Source organism: Pararge aegeria, chromosome 16 (assembly GCF_905163445.1).
Source record: "Pararge aegeria chromosome 16, ilParAegt1.1, whole genome shotgun sequence".
Lineage (NCBI taxonomy): Eukaryota > Metazoa > Arthropoda > Insecta > Lepidoptera > Nymphalidae > Pararge > Pararge aegeria.
This window is the reverse complement of record NC_053195.1, coordinates 12999836-13014028: the sequence shown is the minus strand read 5'-3', so window position 1 is coordinate 13014028 and position 14193 is coordinate 12999836. Positions and strand designations below refer to the sequence as shown.

At 36.1% G+C, this 14193-nt stretch overlaps 1 protein-coding gene across 2 annotated transcripts in view; it reads left to right on the top strand.

The window, feature by feature from the left end:
- Positions 1 to 14193, top strand: part of LOC120630269 (supervillin-like) — a 294583-nt gene that overhangs the window by 25189 nt on the left and 255201 nt on the right. For both annotated transcript variants that reach the window (XM_039899430.1, XM_039899428.1), the window contains exons 2-3: positions 11792 to 12092; positions 12396 to 13371. In XM_039899430.1, coding sequence (XP_039755364.1) covers positions 11977 to 12092; positions 12396 to 13371 — 1092 coding nt within the window. In that variant the 5' untranslated portion in view covers positions 11792 to 11976. The remainder of the gene's footprint in view (positions 1 to 11791; positions 12093 to 12395; positions 13372 to 14193) is intronic.

Below are 14193 nucleotides of genomic sequence, written 5' to 3'. Positions count from 1 at the left end.
GGAAAGGGTCAGCGGACATGCAGAAGTAGAAGTTAATCTCAAAAAAGAAAGATAGCTATCAAGAGCAATCTGAAAGCGTTATTCATTTTATCGTCGTGTTAATACAAAATTATTTATTAAAAGGCATAAAACTAGAGTTTTTTTTTAGTAGAGGCTAAATGTGATGAAGCATAACAAAAGCAAAACTAAGTTACAGACTTACGGCAGTCGGCGAGATAATCATTGCGTCGCTAAGACGTGTGAATCAGACTGTGAGAGAAGCACGCGAAGACAAACCAGATAAAAACTAGCGAGGTGATCGGCCCCGTTGATTGTATGATTTTAGGGATCGTTACATGTGAAACTTAAGGTATTGAAGCAACTTTTATCTTATAAACCCATTACCGACCCACTACAGGGCACGATCTCCTCCCACAATGAGAAGGGTTTAAGGCCGTAGCTAACCACGCTGGCCCAGTGCGGATTGGTGGACTCCACTCACCTTTAAAAATACTATGGAGAAGTCTCAGGCATGCAGGCTTCCTCAAGGTGTTTTCCTTCACCGTTGAAGCAAGTGATATTATAATAATTACTTTTAACGCACATAACATAGAAAAGGTAGAAGTGTGTGTTGGGATTCCAACTCAGCCCCCCGAAAGTGATGCTACCCATTGGGCTATCACCGCTTCAATTTTAGCATTATTAAAGTAGGAAAAAGTAAGTATAAATTGATAGAAAGATCACTCTTAAATACGTGGCGATGGTATACCACACAATAGGTTAAATACTACATCGAACGAGTTAAAAGAATGTATATGGCCACATAGAAACTAACATTTAAACAAAACTAATTTACTACCACAATCATAATCATTGTCAAAAAACACTTTCTATTTGCCCACTAAAAATGCCAAATATAAAAAAGACGAAATCAAAGTTGAATCTGCCTTCCGAATCGGTGATAGAGTCTCTACGAACATACTGACGTGTCAAAAGCGCTTATAAACTACTTGAATATATATATAGCCTACTTAAAGTAAATGAATTTTGACTTTGAATTTTGAAATGCGTATTGATCCAGCGCACGACGTGTTTCATACCATTATCTATAAAAAACGCCAAAAAACCAGCTGTATGCGAGCCCCTCTTAAATATTTGTTTTATTTTATTTATATTATTCATTCATAAAGCGAATATATAACTACATCTGACTGACTGACTGAGTCACAACACTTTTACAGTTATTCAGTCATCTTGTTTCACGTTTCCCATGCTCTATAAACCTAAACACAACTGTAAGAACAATGTTCTTCGAAAACATGTGTCTGATTAATCTCTCGATTGATTTACGACCGTTGCATATGTTTTTATCTTGCGATATCGTTATGATGTACCTTAGTGTTAGAGGCTATTTGGATAAGACGCTAAATAGCTTGCAATTTAAGGGCATTTCGACCAAGTGCAAAAACTAAATATAAATAATTTATGACCCTTATAATACTTAAAATACATAGATAGGTCTACTTTCCAAACACATGTAAATTAAGGCGCAACTGAATGACAAATGGTGATTAAACGCTAGCGGGATTGATTATGTGACTTTATATTATTTTGGTTTTGGTTGGTTTAAATAAAATTAAATAATAAATAAATAAATATACTACGACAATGCACACATCGCCATCCAGCTCCAAAGTAAGCGTAGCTTTACTAAGATAACTGTTGAATATTTTTATGAATAATATACATAAATACTCATAATATACAGATAAACATCCAGACACTGAAAAACACTAACATTTTCCAGTTGTGGGAATTGAACCCACGGCGTTGGACTCAGAAAGCAGGGTCGGTGCCCACTGAGCCACTCGACCGTCAAATATTTTTTATAAGCATAAATAGGCTATTGAATTAACTTTTGTTGGGTACGAACATTTTTTTACATATTAACTTTATGATTGTGACAACTGTGTACGTGAACTAAAAGCTAAACCTGCTTGCTGGTGTGCCAGATGCCGTGGTCTAAGAAGAACCTCAAAACAATCTTAGTCAGGCCTTCTTTTTGTAATCACTGTCAAACATTTAATTTGAAACTATATATAAAGCATCCTAATTGTATTAAATAAATAAATAAATACATTACGACATATCCCCATCTAGCCCCAAAATAAGCGTAGCTTGTGTAATGGGTACTAAGAAAACTGAGGAATTATATAAGAATAACAGACATAAATACTTATAATATATGTAATATATAAACACCCAGACACTGAAAAACATTCATATTTATCAAACAAAACATTTTCCAGTTGTGGGAATCGAACCAACAGACTTGGACTTAAAAAGCAGAGTCACTGTCCACAACGCCAATCCGCCTTTTGTTGCTTACGTTTACCTACTATACTTAAGTATAGTTAAATGTACTTTCAACTTATTCAGTTTCCATGAAGACTTCCGGTGTCACCAAAATATATATACCTACCTGCAAAGTTGTACTAACGTTCTTGTTAAACATGTCTTCATTTCCGAAGACGCTACCACTATTTATTACTTCAATGTTGCCATCTCAATAAAAATTCAATATGAACAAAAAAATGTACAGAACATCCATTGTAGCTTAGCTTCGTGTATTGTTCAGTGTGATTAGTTTATTGATCTGTGTTATTAGGTTATCTTCATATAACGCACAATACATACAGTAAGCATATTCATGTCTCCTGCTATCTTTATATTCGTTGTATATTTTATGCAAACAGTGTTATGTTATTACAAAATAATCCTAGTCGATGTTTATGTTTTCCTACTAATATTATAATTATTACGAAATTCGATGTTTAGAAATTAATGCGAAAGTTTGAAGGGATGGATTTATTTATTAAGGGCACTAACAATATACATAAATACAATATGCAGTATTAAAACTTGTACATTTTACAAATTCACATATTTGTATATCGATAACAAGTGACCATGACTTTCACAATAACAAAAAATAACATGTTAACACAGAAATAGACGATGTTTGTTACTCTTACACAGTATTTTACCTATATACTACGAATAAATATACTACGTCAATACACACATCGCCATCTAGCCCAAAGTAAGCCTTGCTTGTGCTATGGGTACTAAGATAGCTGATGAATATTTTTATGAAAATAATACACATAAATACTTATATATAGATAAACACCAAGACACTGAAAAACATTCATGTTCATCAAACAAACATTTTTCTCTTTAATCGAACCCACGGCCTTAAATGCAGAAAGCACAGTCGCTGTCCACTGCGCCAACCGGCTTTCAAAGGTTTTTTAAGGTGTATTCTTAACATAGAGTGGATTGCCATTTGACATTTACGATACCAATATAATAAAATATGATGGTCGACCTGTGAGTTATAATAATCACTTATGGTAAGGTAAACATAAAAACGACGCTGATGTAATATTTACCTGTTGTTTTTTATTATTATTTATGGGTAGACTATTCTTGTGAGTTGTATGCGATGACACCACCATCCATGTATTCTGACCGAACTTAGTAACGAATTTCATCCACACTATCAAGATACCTGATACTCTTCAACCATCCGTCATACCAGTTCATTTATTTATATACGCGCACTTGCAAATTGCGTTTTCGTGCTTCTTCTTTTAAAGGTTGTTTGAACGAGACCGCTTTAAGCGATAAGGGAAATTTCCATTTCTTTCTTTATTGGCAGATTGAGTTACTTACCTAGTTGGTGGGTAAAACAGTTTTATAGTGCTACAATCGCCATCGATTGGAGATTGTCGTAACGTTCTTAAAGGCCTGTCAAATCCACCAATCCACACCTGGCCAGCGTGGTGGACTAAACCATTCTTGTTCTAAGAGACCAATATGCTGTGAAGTCCTCGTTTATGGTTCCCATTTTTGTTTAAAAAATGTTAAAATAAAACGATTACTTAGCTTCGAAACGAACTTTAACGAACTGGAGGCTGTTTAAAAAACCCCCCAACCAAAGAAGTTGACTGTCGTTGACGAGAAAACATGATGTTGCTGCAATTTTTTTTTACTCCAACTTTACTACAAGCCCTTGATTGCAATCTCTCCTGGTGATAAGTGATCATCCTGCCGGGAATCGAACCTGGGACTTCATTCACATTCACAGCGCTTTCCGGTCACCGCCAGGGAGGTCGCCAAAGGTCGACTTAGATGAATGATAAAGATTCTTATTATGTGCCGCAGAGATCCTTTAACTCATCACTCCTCATAATCCATATCAGCAGTTATAAAGATAGGATAGTTAGGAAAATAAAAATGTATTTTTTATTTTATTTGCAAACGAAAGTTTTACAATATTCCCCTTTAAAGCCAGATAAAGAAAGTCACTGAAGTCATTACATTTACGTACACACAGGACACAGGCTAATAAAGTCCATAGATTCTATTTTATATTTATATCTGTTCTTTACTGCTTTAACATGTTGTGATCTAGATGACATTATCAACTATGCATATATTTTGTTTGCCTTTCTACGGAAACACGCTAGTTGTGCAGCAGATTACGTAGCTATAATAATGTATGGTATTTCAAATAGGCCTAATATAAGCACTTTTGAAACGTCAAGTCTGCCTGTGTGTAGTGACTCTACCACCGTTTCGAAAGGCATATTCTACCGAGAAGAAGCCGGCAAGAAACTCAGCAGTTGCTCTTTTCCAATTTCAACAATTTACATTTTACATTTTATAATTCATTTTTCTATCTTGTGAGAGATGAAAGCGGAGCCGGATGCTTCCAAGCAACCTTGAATCTTGAAAAAGCATCGCCTGAATCGAATACCTAGAAAAATCAAACTAAAATATTCAAATGAATGCCATGAATTATTCACATATTGTAAACTATTGACAGTGCAGAGCTAAGTAACATTAGCCGTACATACTCAAGGAAGAATTTAGCAATATACAACATCTTATAGCGATTATGGTAATTCATGAAAAGAAAGATGGTAATTTTCGTAAGCTGGCTTATTATAAAAACCTAATTATACCGAAAACACATAATGCGTACGGAGAAAGGAATTATGAATACCTATTACCCAAAATAAGAAGATCCCACCTTTAAACTATATTTAAATGACAAAAAGCATATATTTTCAAGGAAAATTCAAAAATAACCACTGTTTGATAACAAATGTCTAAATATAACCATTTAGAGTAGAAGATCCATTAATATGTATACTATTGCGAACTCGCCATCCTCACCTAAGCGCAAAAGTTTCTAAGAAGATGTAATGTTATTGTAAAATGTTTGTTACAGTTTGATTTGAATAATAAAAAATAAATTTAAAAAAAGCTTTGACAATGTCTACTGTGTAAGCTTTTATTTACCAAAAGATAAATGGAAACTTCCTATGCCATGTTATCGTCACGAGATAACTAAGCAAGCCTTATAAGTGAAGTGTAGACCATATAAGCTAATTAGGAGTTTGGGCCTGTACAATCAAGCCTCAGAACTGGATTATTTATCTTATGTTACGTAAATTAACTGACGCTTGGTGGCACATCTTTGTTGGTAGGAAAACTAGCCACACCCATAGGCTCCCAGCGGATCAGATCAGAGAAAATTCAGAAATCATAATTTCACTCGCCGAGGATTAAACCCTAGGCCTCCTGTAAAAATGTAATTTAATGGCTACAGTACTCACCACTGCATTAGTCGTCTTATGGCACTTAATAATTGACGAATGTTAAGATGACGCTGTACACATTTTAAAGTTGTATCGACGCTGTTTTTTCCTGTGGTGGCAGATCAGAATACAAATACAAATTCAAAATTTCTTTATTCATGTAGGCCTATCGCAGGCACTTATGAAGCGTTCATACATATATGTTTACATAATTGTAAGGGGATGGTGATAACTTCGTACGCCAACTTAAACCTAAAGCTACGAGGGTTCCAAACGCGCCCTGGTCTAAGAAGAGCCCACAAAAAACTTAGCCGGGTAATTTTTTTTTTGTTATCACCATCTAACAGTTTATTTATATTAAGCTATGAAGCTAGAGCAATTCACACCCAAGCTTTTTTATCGTTCAAGTAATCCTTAATATTATAATAGGATTTTTCTGTAAGCTTACGTTTTATATAAACTTTGAACTTATTGAGATTTTAATATTAATATTTTTATGGACATAAATTCAATTTTTAAATATATACTGACACCGTCATTATTTTAACTTCTTTAAATTTATCCCTTAATGACTCTCATTTTGGGCCCATTTTATATATCGCACGAACACGCTATTGATGATAATATTTCCTTGTATACTTTGGCCGTTATATAAAAAAAAAAATGTCTTACTGTAATTTTATAAAGTGTGTAAGTAACCAAACTATAAATTCATATTAGCCAGATATTTTATTAAATTGATTAGGATTTTAACAAATATGCTTATAATTATTATTTAATTAATAAATAGTTTCCAAGGAAGAATTAAAATGAAGTTGCCTGGAAGAGATCGCTACGAAGCGATAAGGCCGCCTTTTGTATAGTATACTGCTTCTGTTTTCTTTTATCTGTCTTATTCTTGTCTTATTTGTGTACAAATAAAGAGTATAAATAAATAAATAAAAATAAAATGATATTTCATTAACAACCAATGTTCACGACATTGAGTTGGTGGGTATTTCGATATAAATACTGGTGCATTTTCGATAAACTTCAGTCCCACGTGGACTCGAACGATGCAAAGATAACTTCCGGTGTCTTAGTCATTTATCATATGCATTCTTAAATATTGTTACGTAATTTTTATGGCCAAAATGCCAATAACATGTGAAATAAATAATAAGATTTAGAATATTCCGACATCTCAAACCTGTTAGCTATATATAGGGGTTTAAGCAATGGCGATAATAAATAAATGCTTGCTCTATAATTGGAATTGGATAGCGTGGTAATTGAATGAGGATTAGCTCCAACATCACGGAAAATCCTATCATTCGTATCGGCTACGTGAACTTGAATGCGATAAAACCGATTCAATCACCGATTTGAATTATTTTCGGTTCTAATGTCCGTTTAATCCGTAGTTACGTTATGAAAATTAAGCTTAATTTCTCTATACTCCGCGAAAGGCAGGAGAATCTGTGTGGTGTAATTTGTAGTTTCTTCAATACTTATACTCCACACCAAACAGATCTCGGGCAATGTAACCTCTAAGCACGTTTCGCTCCGAAACCGGAGCAGAGTTGATTTTACAATGAATAATTGTTATGTAGTTACGTTATTAGAATTCTTAGAAAACTAAATATCCAATTGTACTATAATACTTATTTCAAGCGTTGATAGCCTAGTGGGTAAGGCTTCGGCTTCCCTTTCGGGGGGATCGAGTTCGATTACCTTACTTTTTATACGGAGTTATGTGCGTTTTTAAGTAAAGCAATAATATATCACTTGCTTTTAACGGTGCAATCGTGAGGGATATTGTATGCCTGGGAGTTCTCTATAATATTATCAGTGCGTGTAAAGTTTACCAAATAATTACCAATCCGAATTTTGCTTTAAACCCTACACATTCTAAGAGGAGACCCGTGCCCTGTAGAGGGCCGGTAAAGGGTCGTATTTCAAATTCAAAATTCATTTATTTCAAGTCGGCCTACTTTACTTTATAAGTACATTTGAAACGTCTTGTAGCGAAGCAGTGGGAAGGAAAATTCTCTTTCAATTTATTCCGCACCACCCAAGCATTTAAGCGCTCCAATACGATGTCGATTAGGGGTACGGTTTGCTTACGGTTACTGACGGTTGTTGCCACACCTCTAACAGGTAAGCCCGCTACCCGCCCGCTGACTTACAAAGGAATTTTAAAGAAGCGGTAGCACCAAAGGCAGTCTGCCAAGACTCAAGCGACTAAAAAGAACTCTCTAAACAACGTTATTAAATTGCTGCACAACATACGTGCTCTATCTCGACTTTCCGCACGTCTTGTGATAAACGCAGTCAATGTCATGTCTAGTTTACATGTGACTGCTGACTCATTGATAAAACCTTTAGGTACACATTATACTGAGGGCAGAATATTGCATTAAAACAACCTTTGTTATCAGTGTTCGCTTTTTAACAGACCACAAAATGTGGTAGAGATTTTAAATTTCTTTTCTTGGTCGGATATTTCTTGCTATGTGCACTTCGTACATTCACAAAAGCACTGCCTGCTCTTGATTTATAATAACTCTATCGTATAGTAGGACGAATTTCGGCGTTTTTGCCAATCTTTCCACTGTATGCATACCCTGGTAAGAAGCCCAGTGAGGATGCCTCAATGCGTTCTTTTTTTATCCTGGTGCTTTGACGAAACAAAAAGTAGGTATCGTATGTCAATTACATTTTCTTTATTAAATTAATTCTTACGAATGTCAATTATAATAATTATACTTGTATACATGATTAAGGTTATAAAATTACAATAATTGAAAATTTATTTACAATCATTAATTGGGTTAGGGTGGTTTGGTGGTATTAGACCCAGACGCGCCCAAGGCGTCTACGAGCCGAGCCTGGCCGTATCGTCAGTGCTATATAATTATATTATACAGGGTGTTAACCTCCACGGTTACGGCGTAGTGAAGTGAGTAATTCCCAATGCCCGGACGCAGCACGGGTGAGTGTTCATATTACGACGGGACTAGGGTAAAGGGGTGAAAACGTATGACGACTGTCGTGCGGGCTCGGACTAGGCACGGATCATGCACGGTTTTGTATACGACTACTTCACACATTTGAATCTTGCTCTCGCTTGGGCCCCGGGCATGGTGCGTCCAGATCAGTGGCGTGCATAGAGGGTATGCGCAGGCAGTGGCGTTCATATAGGGTATGCACAGGGTATGCAGATGACATAAAATTTAAAAAAAATCCACGTACGAGTTATAAAAAAACTTAAGGATATGCATTGAAAGAGTTCTACCCTTAAGTAGAGTAGTAGTACTTAAGTATGCACAGGGTATGCGGATGCTTCTTCCCGTTTAGGGCATACCCTGTGTACACTCTGTATGCACGCCACTGCTCCAGATATAGCCTGGTCTGAAAGATTATGACAATGGAAAGGCAAATGACATTCATATTATTTCGTTTATAATAAAATACGATACACTCAACCATTACGCCAGCCCGGTCACAGAGAACAGAGGGCGATGACAGACAGATAGGACCGTGGACTAACAGCAATGAATAATACAGTCATGGAATATGTGATGCCAAAGACAAATAGTTACATGTGCACAGAACATAATGATGTCTATTAAAAATTTCAAAGTTTGTATTAAACGCAAGCTTATAGAAATGTCCTATTATAGTATAAAGATTACGTAATTGATAATAAAGCTTGGGTGCCAGTTTTTGCTCTAAGCAGGTTGCTCTTTTAATAATTTTAAATGATACTGTGAGATGGTGATAACAAATAATGTACGCATTATAAGTGCCACCTTGCCTACTTGAAAAAGATATTTTAGACTTTGACTTTGACATACAACACGGTCTGATATATGTCATTCTTTTTTTTGTTCTTCTCTTATACTTAGATAAGTATAAGAGAAGAACAAAACAAACTGGTCGAGTGATCTGTGATGGGTCATTAACATCACGGTTGCATTAATGGCGACCGAGCGTAGGCTAAACTATTTAATCAATTTTATTAGATGCAACTGGGTTGCACGCTTTTATCCGTGCATAACGTTTGACGTGAAAATGATGTCTGCAACGCAATTAAGCGTTAAGGTTAGCGAATATCTTAGCGAGATGCATTGTATTTTGCAACGTAAAAATATGCGTCTGATCTAAATCGTCATCAAACGATTTAATATCCCACTGATGGGATATTGGATAGAAGCAGGCGTTACTTTGCGGAAATTCATGATATATTAAGAAAATTAAGCCTAATTTGCTATACTCTGCGAAAAGCAGGAGAATCTGTAGGGTGTAATTTATAATTTCTTCAATCCTTATACTCAACACCCAACAGATCTTCGGCAATGTACCTTCTACGCACGTCGCGCTCCGAAACCGGAGCATCCTCAGGAGATGTTGACTTTACAATGAATAATTGCCCGGGGAACCCGTTGTATATCTCCCGGACGATGATGTTCGCTAAAATCATTTCACATAACACGCGTTACATGGTGCATCGTAACAATGGATGGGACAAAGGCTAATGCGCCTTGAAACGCAATTCGCGGGCCCCGATAAATTAAACAGCATTGTTTCAACGATTTTGCGCGCGGCAGCTCACGTTGCATGTGTGATGTGATGTCACATTATTTTTACACGTGCTAACTCCCTTTGTTTCACTCGGCAAAACTGTTTCACTTAGTAGGAATTCGTATTGTTTGATTTCCACCAGTTTGCAACGCTGTCAAACTATCCCGATCCGATATCAGACTGTATTAGCAAATTAATAATACCATATATAGACTGAAGCGGTGATAGCCCAGTGGGTAGGACTTCGTCTCCCTTTCGGGGGGCTGGGTTCGAATCCCAGCACGCAACTCTAACTTTTCTGAGTTATGTGCGTTTTAAGCAATTTAAATACCACTCGTTTCAACGGTTTAGGAAAACATCGTGAGGAAATTTGCATGCCAGAGAGTTCTCCATACTGTTCTCAAAGGTGTGTGGAGTCCACCGATCCGCACTGGGCCAACGCGGTGGACGGTGGACTACAGCCTTAAACCCTCTTCATTGTGGGAGGAGACCCCTGTAGTGTAGTCGGCCGGTAATGGGTTGATATGATGATGATGACATATAAACTAAGAAACTATGGTCTCAAATTTGGATTTTTGGCCTCATCCAATCTTTTCACGCATTTTATCAGCTAAAGAGTTACACTTGACACCTATGGAATGCCTTGCCTGAAGATGTATAACTGAATCAGTTCAAAAATAGACTGGAAAAAAATAAAAAGAACAAAAAGCATAAGAATTTATATAACAGCATCAGCGTTAGCTGCTTATCTATATAGGTACTTATAATAAAACTGTAACTGGAAGATTTCTGTACATTTAATATATTTTGAAAATTTTGACCGGGCGATGCTTTATAATCGATACTAAATCCAAAACAGATTTTTATTTAATTTTTGTCTGTCTGTCTGTCTGTCTGTCTCTCTGTCCGGGCATCACGTGAAAACTAGGATTGAAATAAAATTTAGTATAGTGATAGCTGATATTTCGGGGTCCACATATAGGATACTTCTTATCTCAATAAACAATAAGTTTCCTCCGGGAAATGGGATGAAAAATTTTATCAATTTACTTCATTTTACACCGTTAAATTTGAACCGATTTTTAATAAATAATTAACCTATAATTAAGAAAATAAAATAGAATAAGCCCCTATTAACCCCCTATTTATTGCACGACTAGCATGTGCAATTAGTCATCAGGTCATGGGTTACTGTTTTATTCTTAGCTAGATGTGCCCTGCGGCTTCGCCCGCGTAATTTTGGGAGGCAGCGTACTGCTACATAAAGTATAGTAATCTCATCATATATGAGATTTTTAGATTGTTTCACAAAAAAAAATTATCTTGCGTTATTTTTTTTTTCAATGAAAAGTATATTATATTATTTCTAATACCTCCAAGAATATGTATAAAAAGTTTCATAAAGATCGGTTCAGTAGTTTTCGCGTGAAAGCGTAACAAACTTACATTCACATTTATAATAATAGTATGGATTATGGTCCTTCAATACACAATTGATTTTTCCAAAGAGTAAACCAAAATTTGGTAAGAAAATAAAAGACATTTTATTCAAACAAACCCTTTCTTTATTCCAGATACCCCAACGCCTTCAACGCCTACCTCCAAGCCTTAGCCTGTATTCATCACTGCCAATTATTCCGCCCAAAAGGCGCTTGATGTCGCCATGCTAGACAAGACTCATAGATGTAAGAGCGTTCAAAACGATAGCCAAAACGAGGACTGGTGGTGTACGTGACAGGGTCTGAATTCGGAGGACGACATGAGCCAGTCAGCGGACGAGGCCCGCGCGGCCAGGATCCAGAGATATAAGGAAGAGCGGAGAAAGCAGCTCACCGCAAGAACAGCCACTTTATTCTCCGCTAACGTTACTGAAAGGTGAATTTTGGTTTAATACAATAACTATTCCAATTAATCGCTGACTGCCGTAATGGCAATTTTTAAAGCAGCGCAAGACTAGTAGCAATTTTCATTTCTCGTGCTTTTGATTTTTTAATTCAGCTTTCTTTGATTATTATTATTAAATATTTTTTCATAAAAATCATGAAAAAAGTTTTGAGCTCTTTTGATGCTTCCTATGCAACGAGTTGTGACTAAAAATACTTAAACAGAGATAATTGCCTTATAATCACAAGTACCTAAACTAAACATACTAAAATACTTGTCTTGTGTCTATTTCAGGCGTCCAAAAAAAGCAGCTACTCGGTCTCCTTTAGAAGATACTGTTACGAACCTCAAGTCTTCCTCAGAATTAAACTTGAATACAGCCTCAACTTCAGTGCCTATAAGAACCACGCGAACTTCGCGCCTGAGAGCTGCCGCGACCAACAGTTCAGAATCTTGCCAGTTGACGAAAAAATCAAACAGAAGCTCATCTGTGCAAAATCTGCTAGAAGATGAAAAAAATAAAATACAAAAAACCGCGAAAATTATAGATAGAGATAAAATACGAACAAATTCCAATAGAAAGCAGAGCCACGAAAAAGAAAATCTGAAAAGCGCGTCTACTACATGCTTTCCCGAAAAAGATAATGGTGCTATTAGATCAAAACTTAAACATTCCAGTAATAAAAGTAATTTAGAAAAAGACAAAAATAATTGTTTAGTCATTAGTCCTAAAGGAAAAAACGCTGACGAAAAAAATAGTTTAAAATTAGACGAAAAGAAATCGAGAGTATCTGTGACTGAGGAAATTAAATTAGTTAGTTTAACTGATGACGATAAGAGTGTTGACGTTGATGACATATTGAATGATATTCTTGGTGATAAAAGTAATTCGAATAGTCCGGAGAGAGATAGATTTGATGTTTTATATAACGACTTGATTGATGAAAATAAGAAAGTTAAAATAGAAGTTAACGACGTTCCTGTACAAAATGATTTGCCTCAGGAGAAGGAGCTCAAAAGTATTCGCAATGATGCATACATTCCCGTTAAAGAATCGATAGCTGTTAGTAAACCTGATGATATTGTGAAAGTGGAAAGATGTGTTGTGCCAAAAAATGTGAAGACTGAAGTGGGGTTATTGGGTGCTGTGTGTGTTCGTAAAGTAGAAAGGTTTAGTGAGTTGCTTAGTAATTTATGTTCTCCCTGTGAAGCTGATATCTTATTTGAGGACATTCTTGTTGAAAATGGGATTGACGGTGTAAACAGCCCGGTGAGTTATATAGATGCTTCGCCATAAATAGTAGAAAATAATATTCATAATGTTACGTATAAGTATATAATGATAAGAAAGTCCGTCATCGACGTCTGTGTAAAACTTTATTCTTACAAAGGTATGCCGTTTTTTTAGTTGTTATTATAGGGTTTAATTTTCATCTCTGGGTAAAAGACCTGCTTAAACTTGTGTACAAAAATAGCACAAAGTTTTTATGCCACTGCTTAAGTGTGACGCTCGTAAGCCTATAGTACGCACGACTATAATTTAGGTGGTGCAAAACTAGGCCAGATCGGCATCATCAATAGCATATAACAATCCACAGCTGGACTGCTTTATGTTATTGCCTGCCTTTCCCTTTCTTTTTTCTTTTGACAGTTGACTGGCGCAGTGGTTAGCGAACCTGCGTTCTGAGTCGTGGCCGTGGGTTCGATTCCCACAACTGGAAAATGTTTGTGTGATGAACAGGAATGTTTTTCAGTGACTGTTTATCTGTTTATTATAAGTAATTATGAGTATTATATTCATAGAAATATTCATCAGCTAGCTTAGTACCCATAACACAAGCTACGCTTTCTTTGGGGCTAGGTGGCGATGTGTGTAATGTCGTAGTATATTTATTTATTTATTTCCCAATTGTACCCGCTGTTTAGACGGGTTAGTGATCTCAGTAGATGTTAGTAGTACGGAGAACGGCCAGCAGCGTTCTCCGTTGTATTCCCTTAGTCGCCTCAGGAACAACAACAACAAGAAGAAGAGTAGGTTTGACAACTGTTTTGTGTTTTCCCATCAGCCACACGGTACATATCAATATGTAGA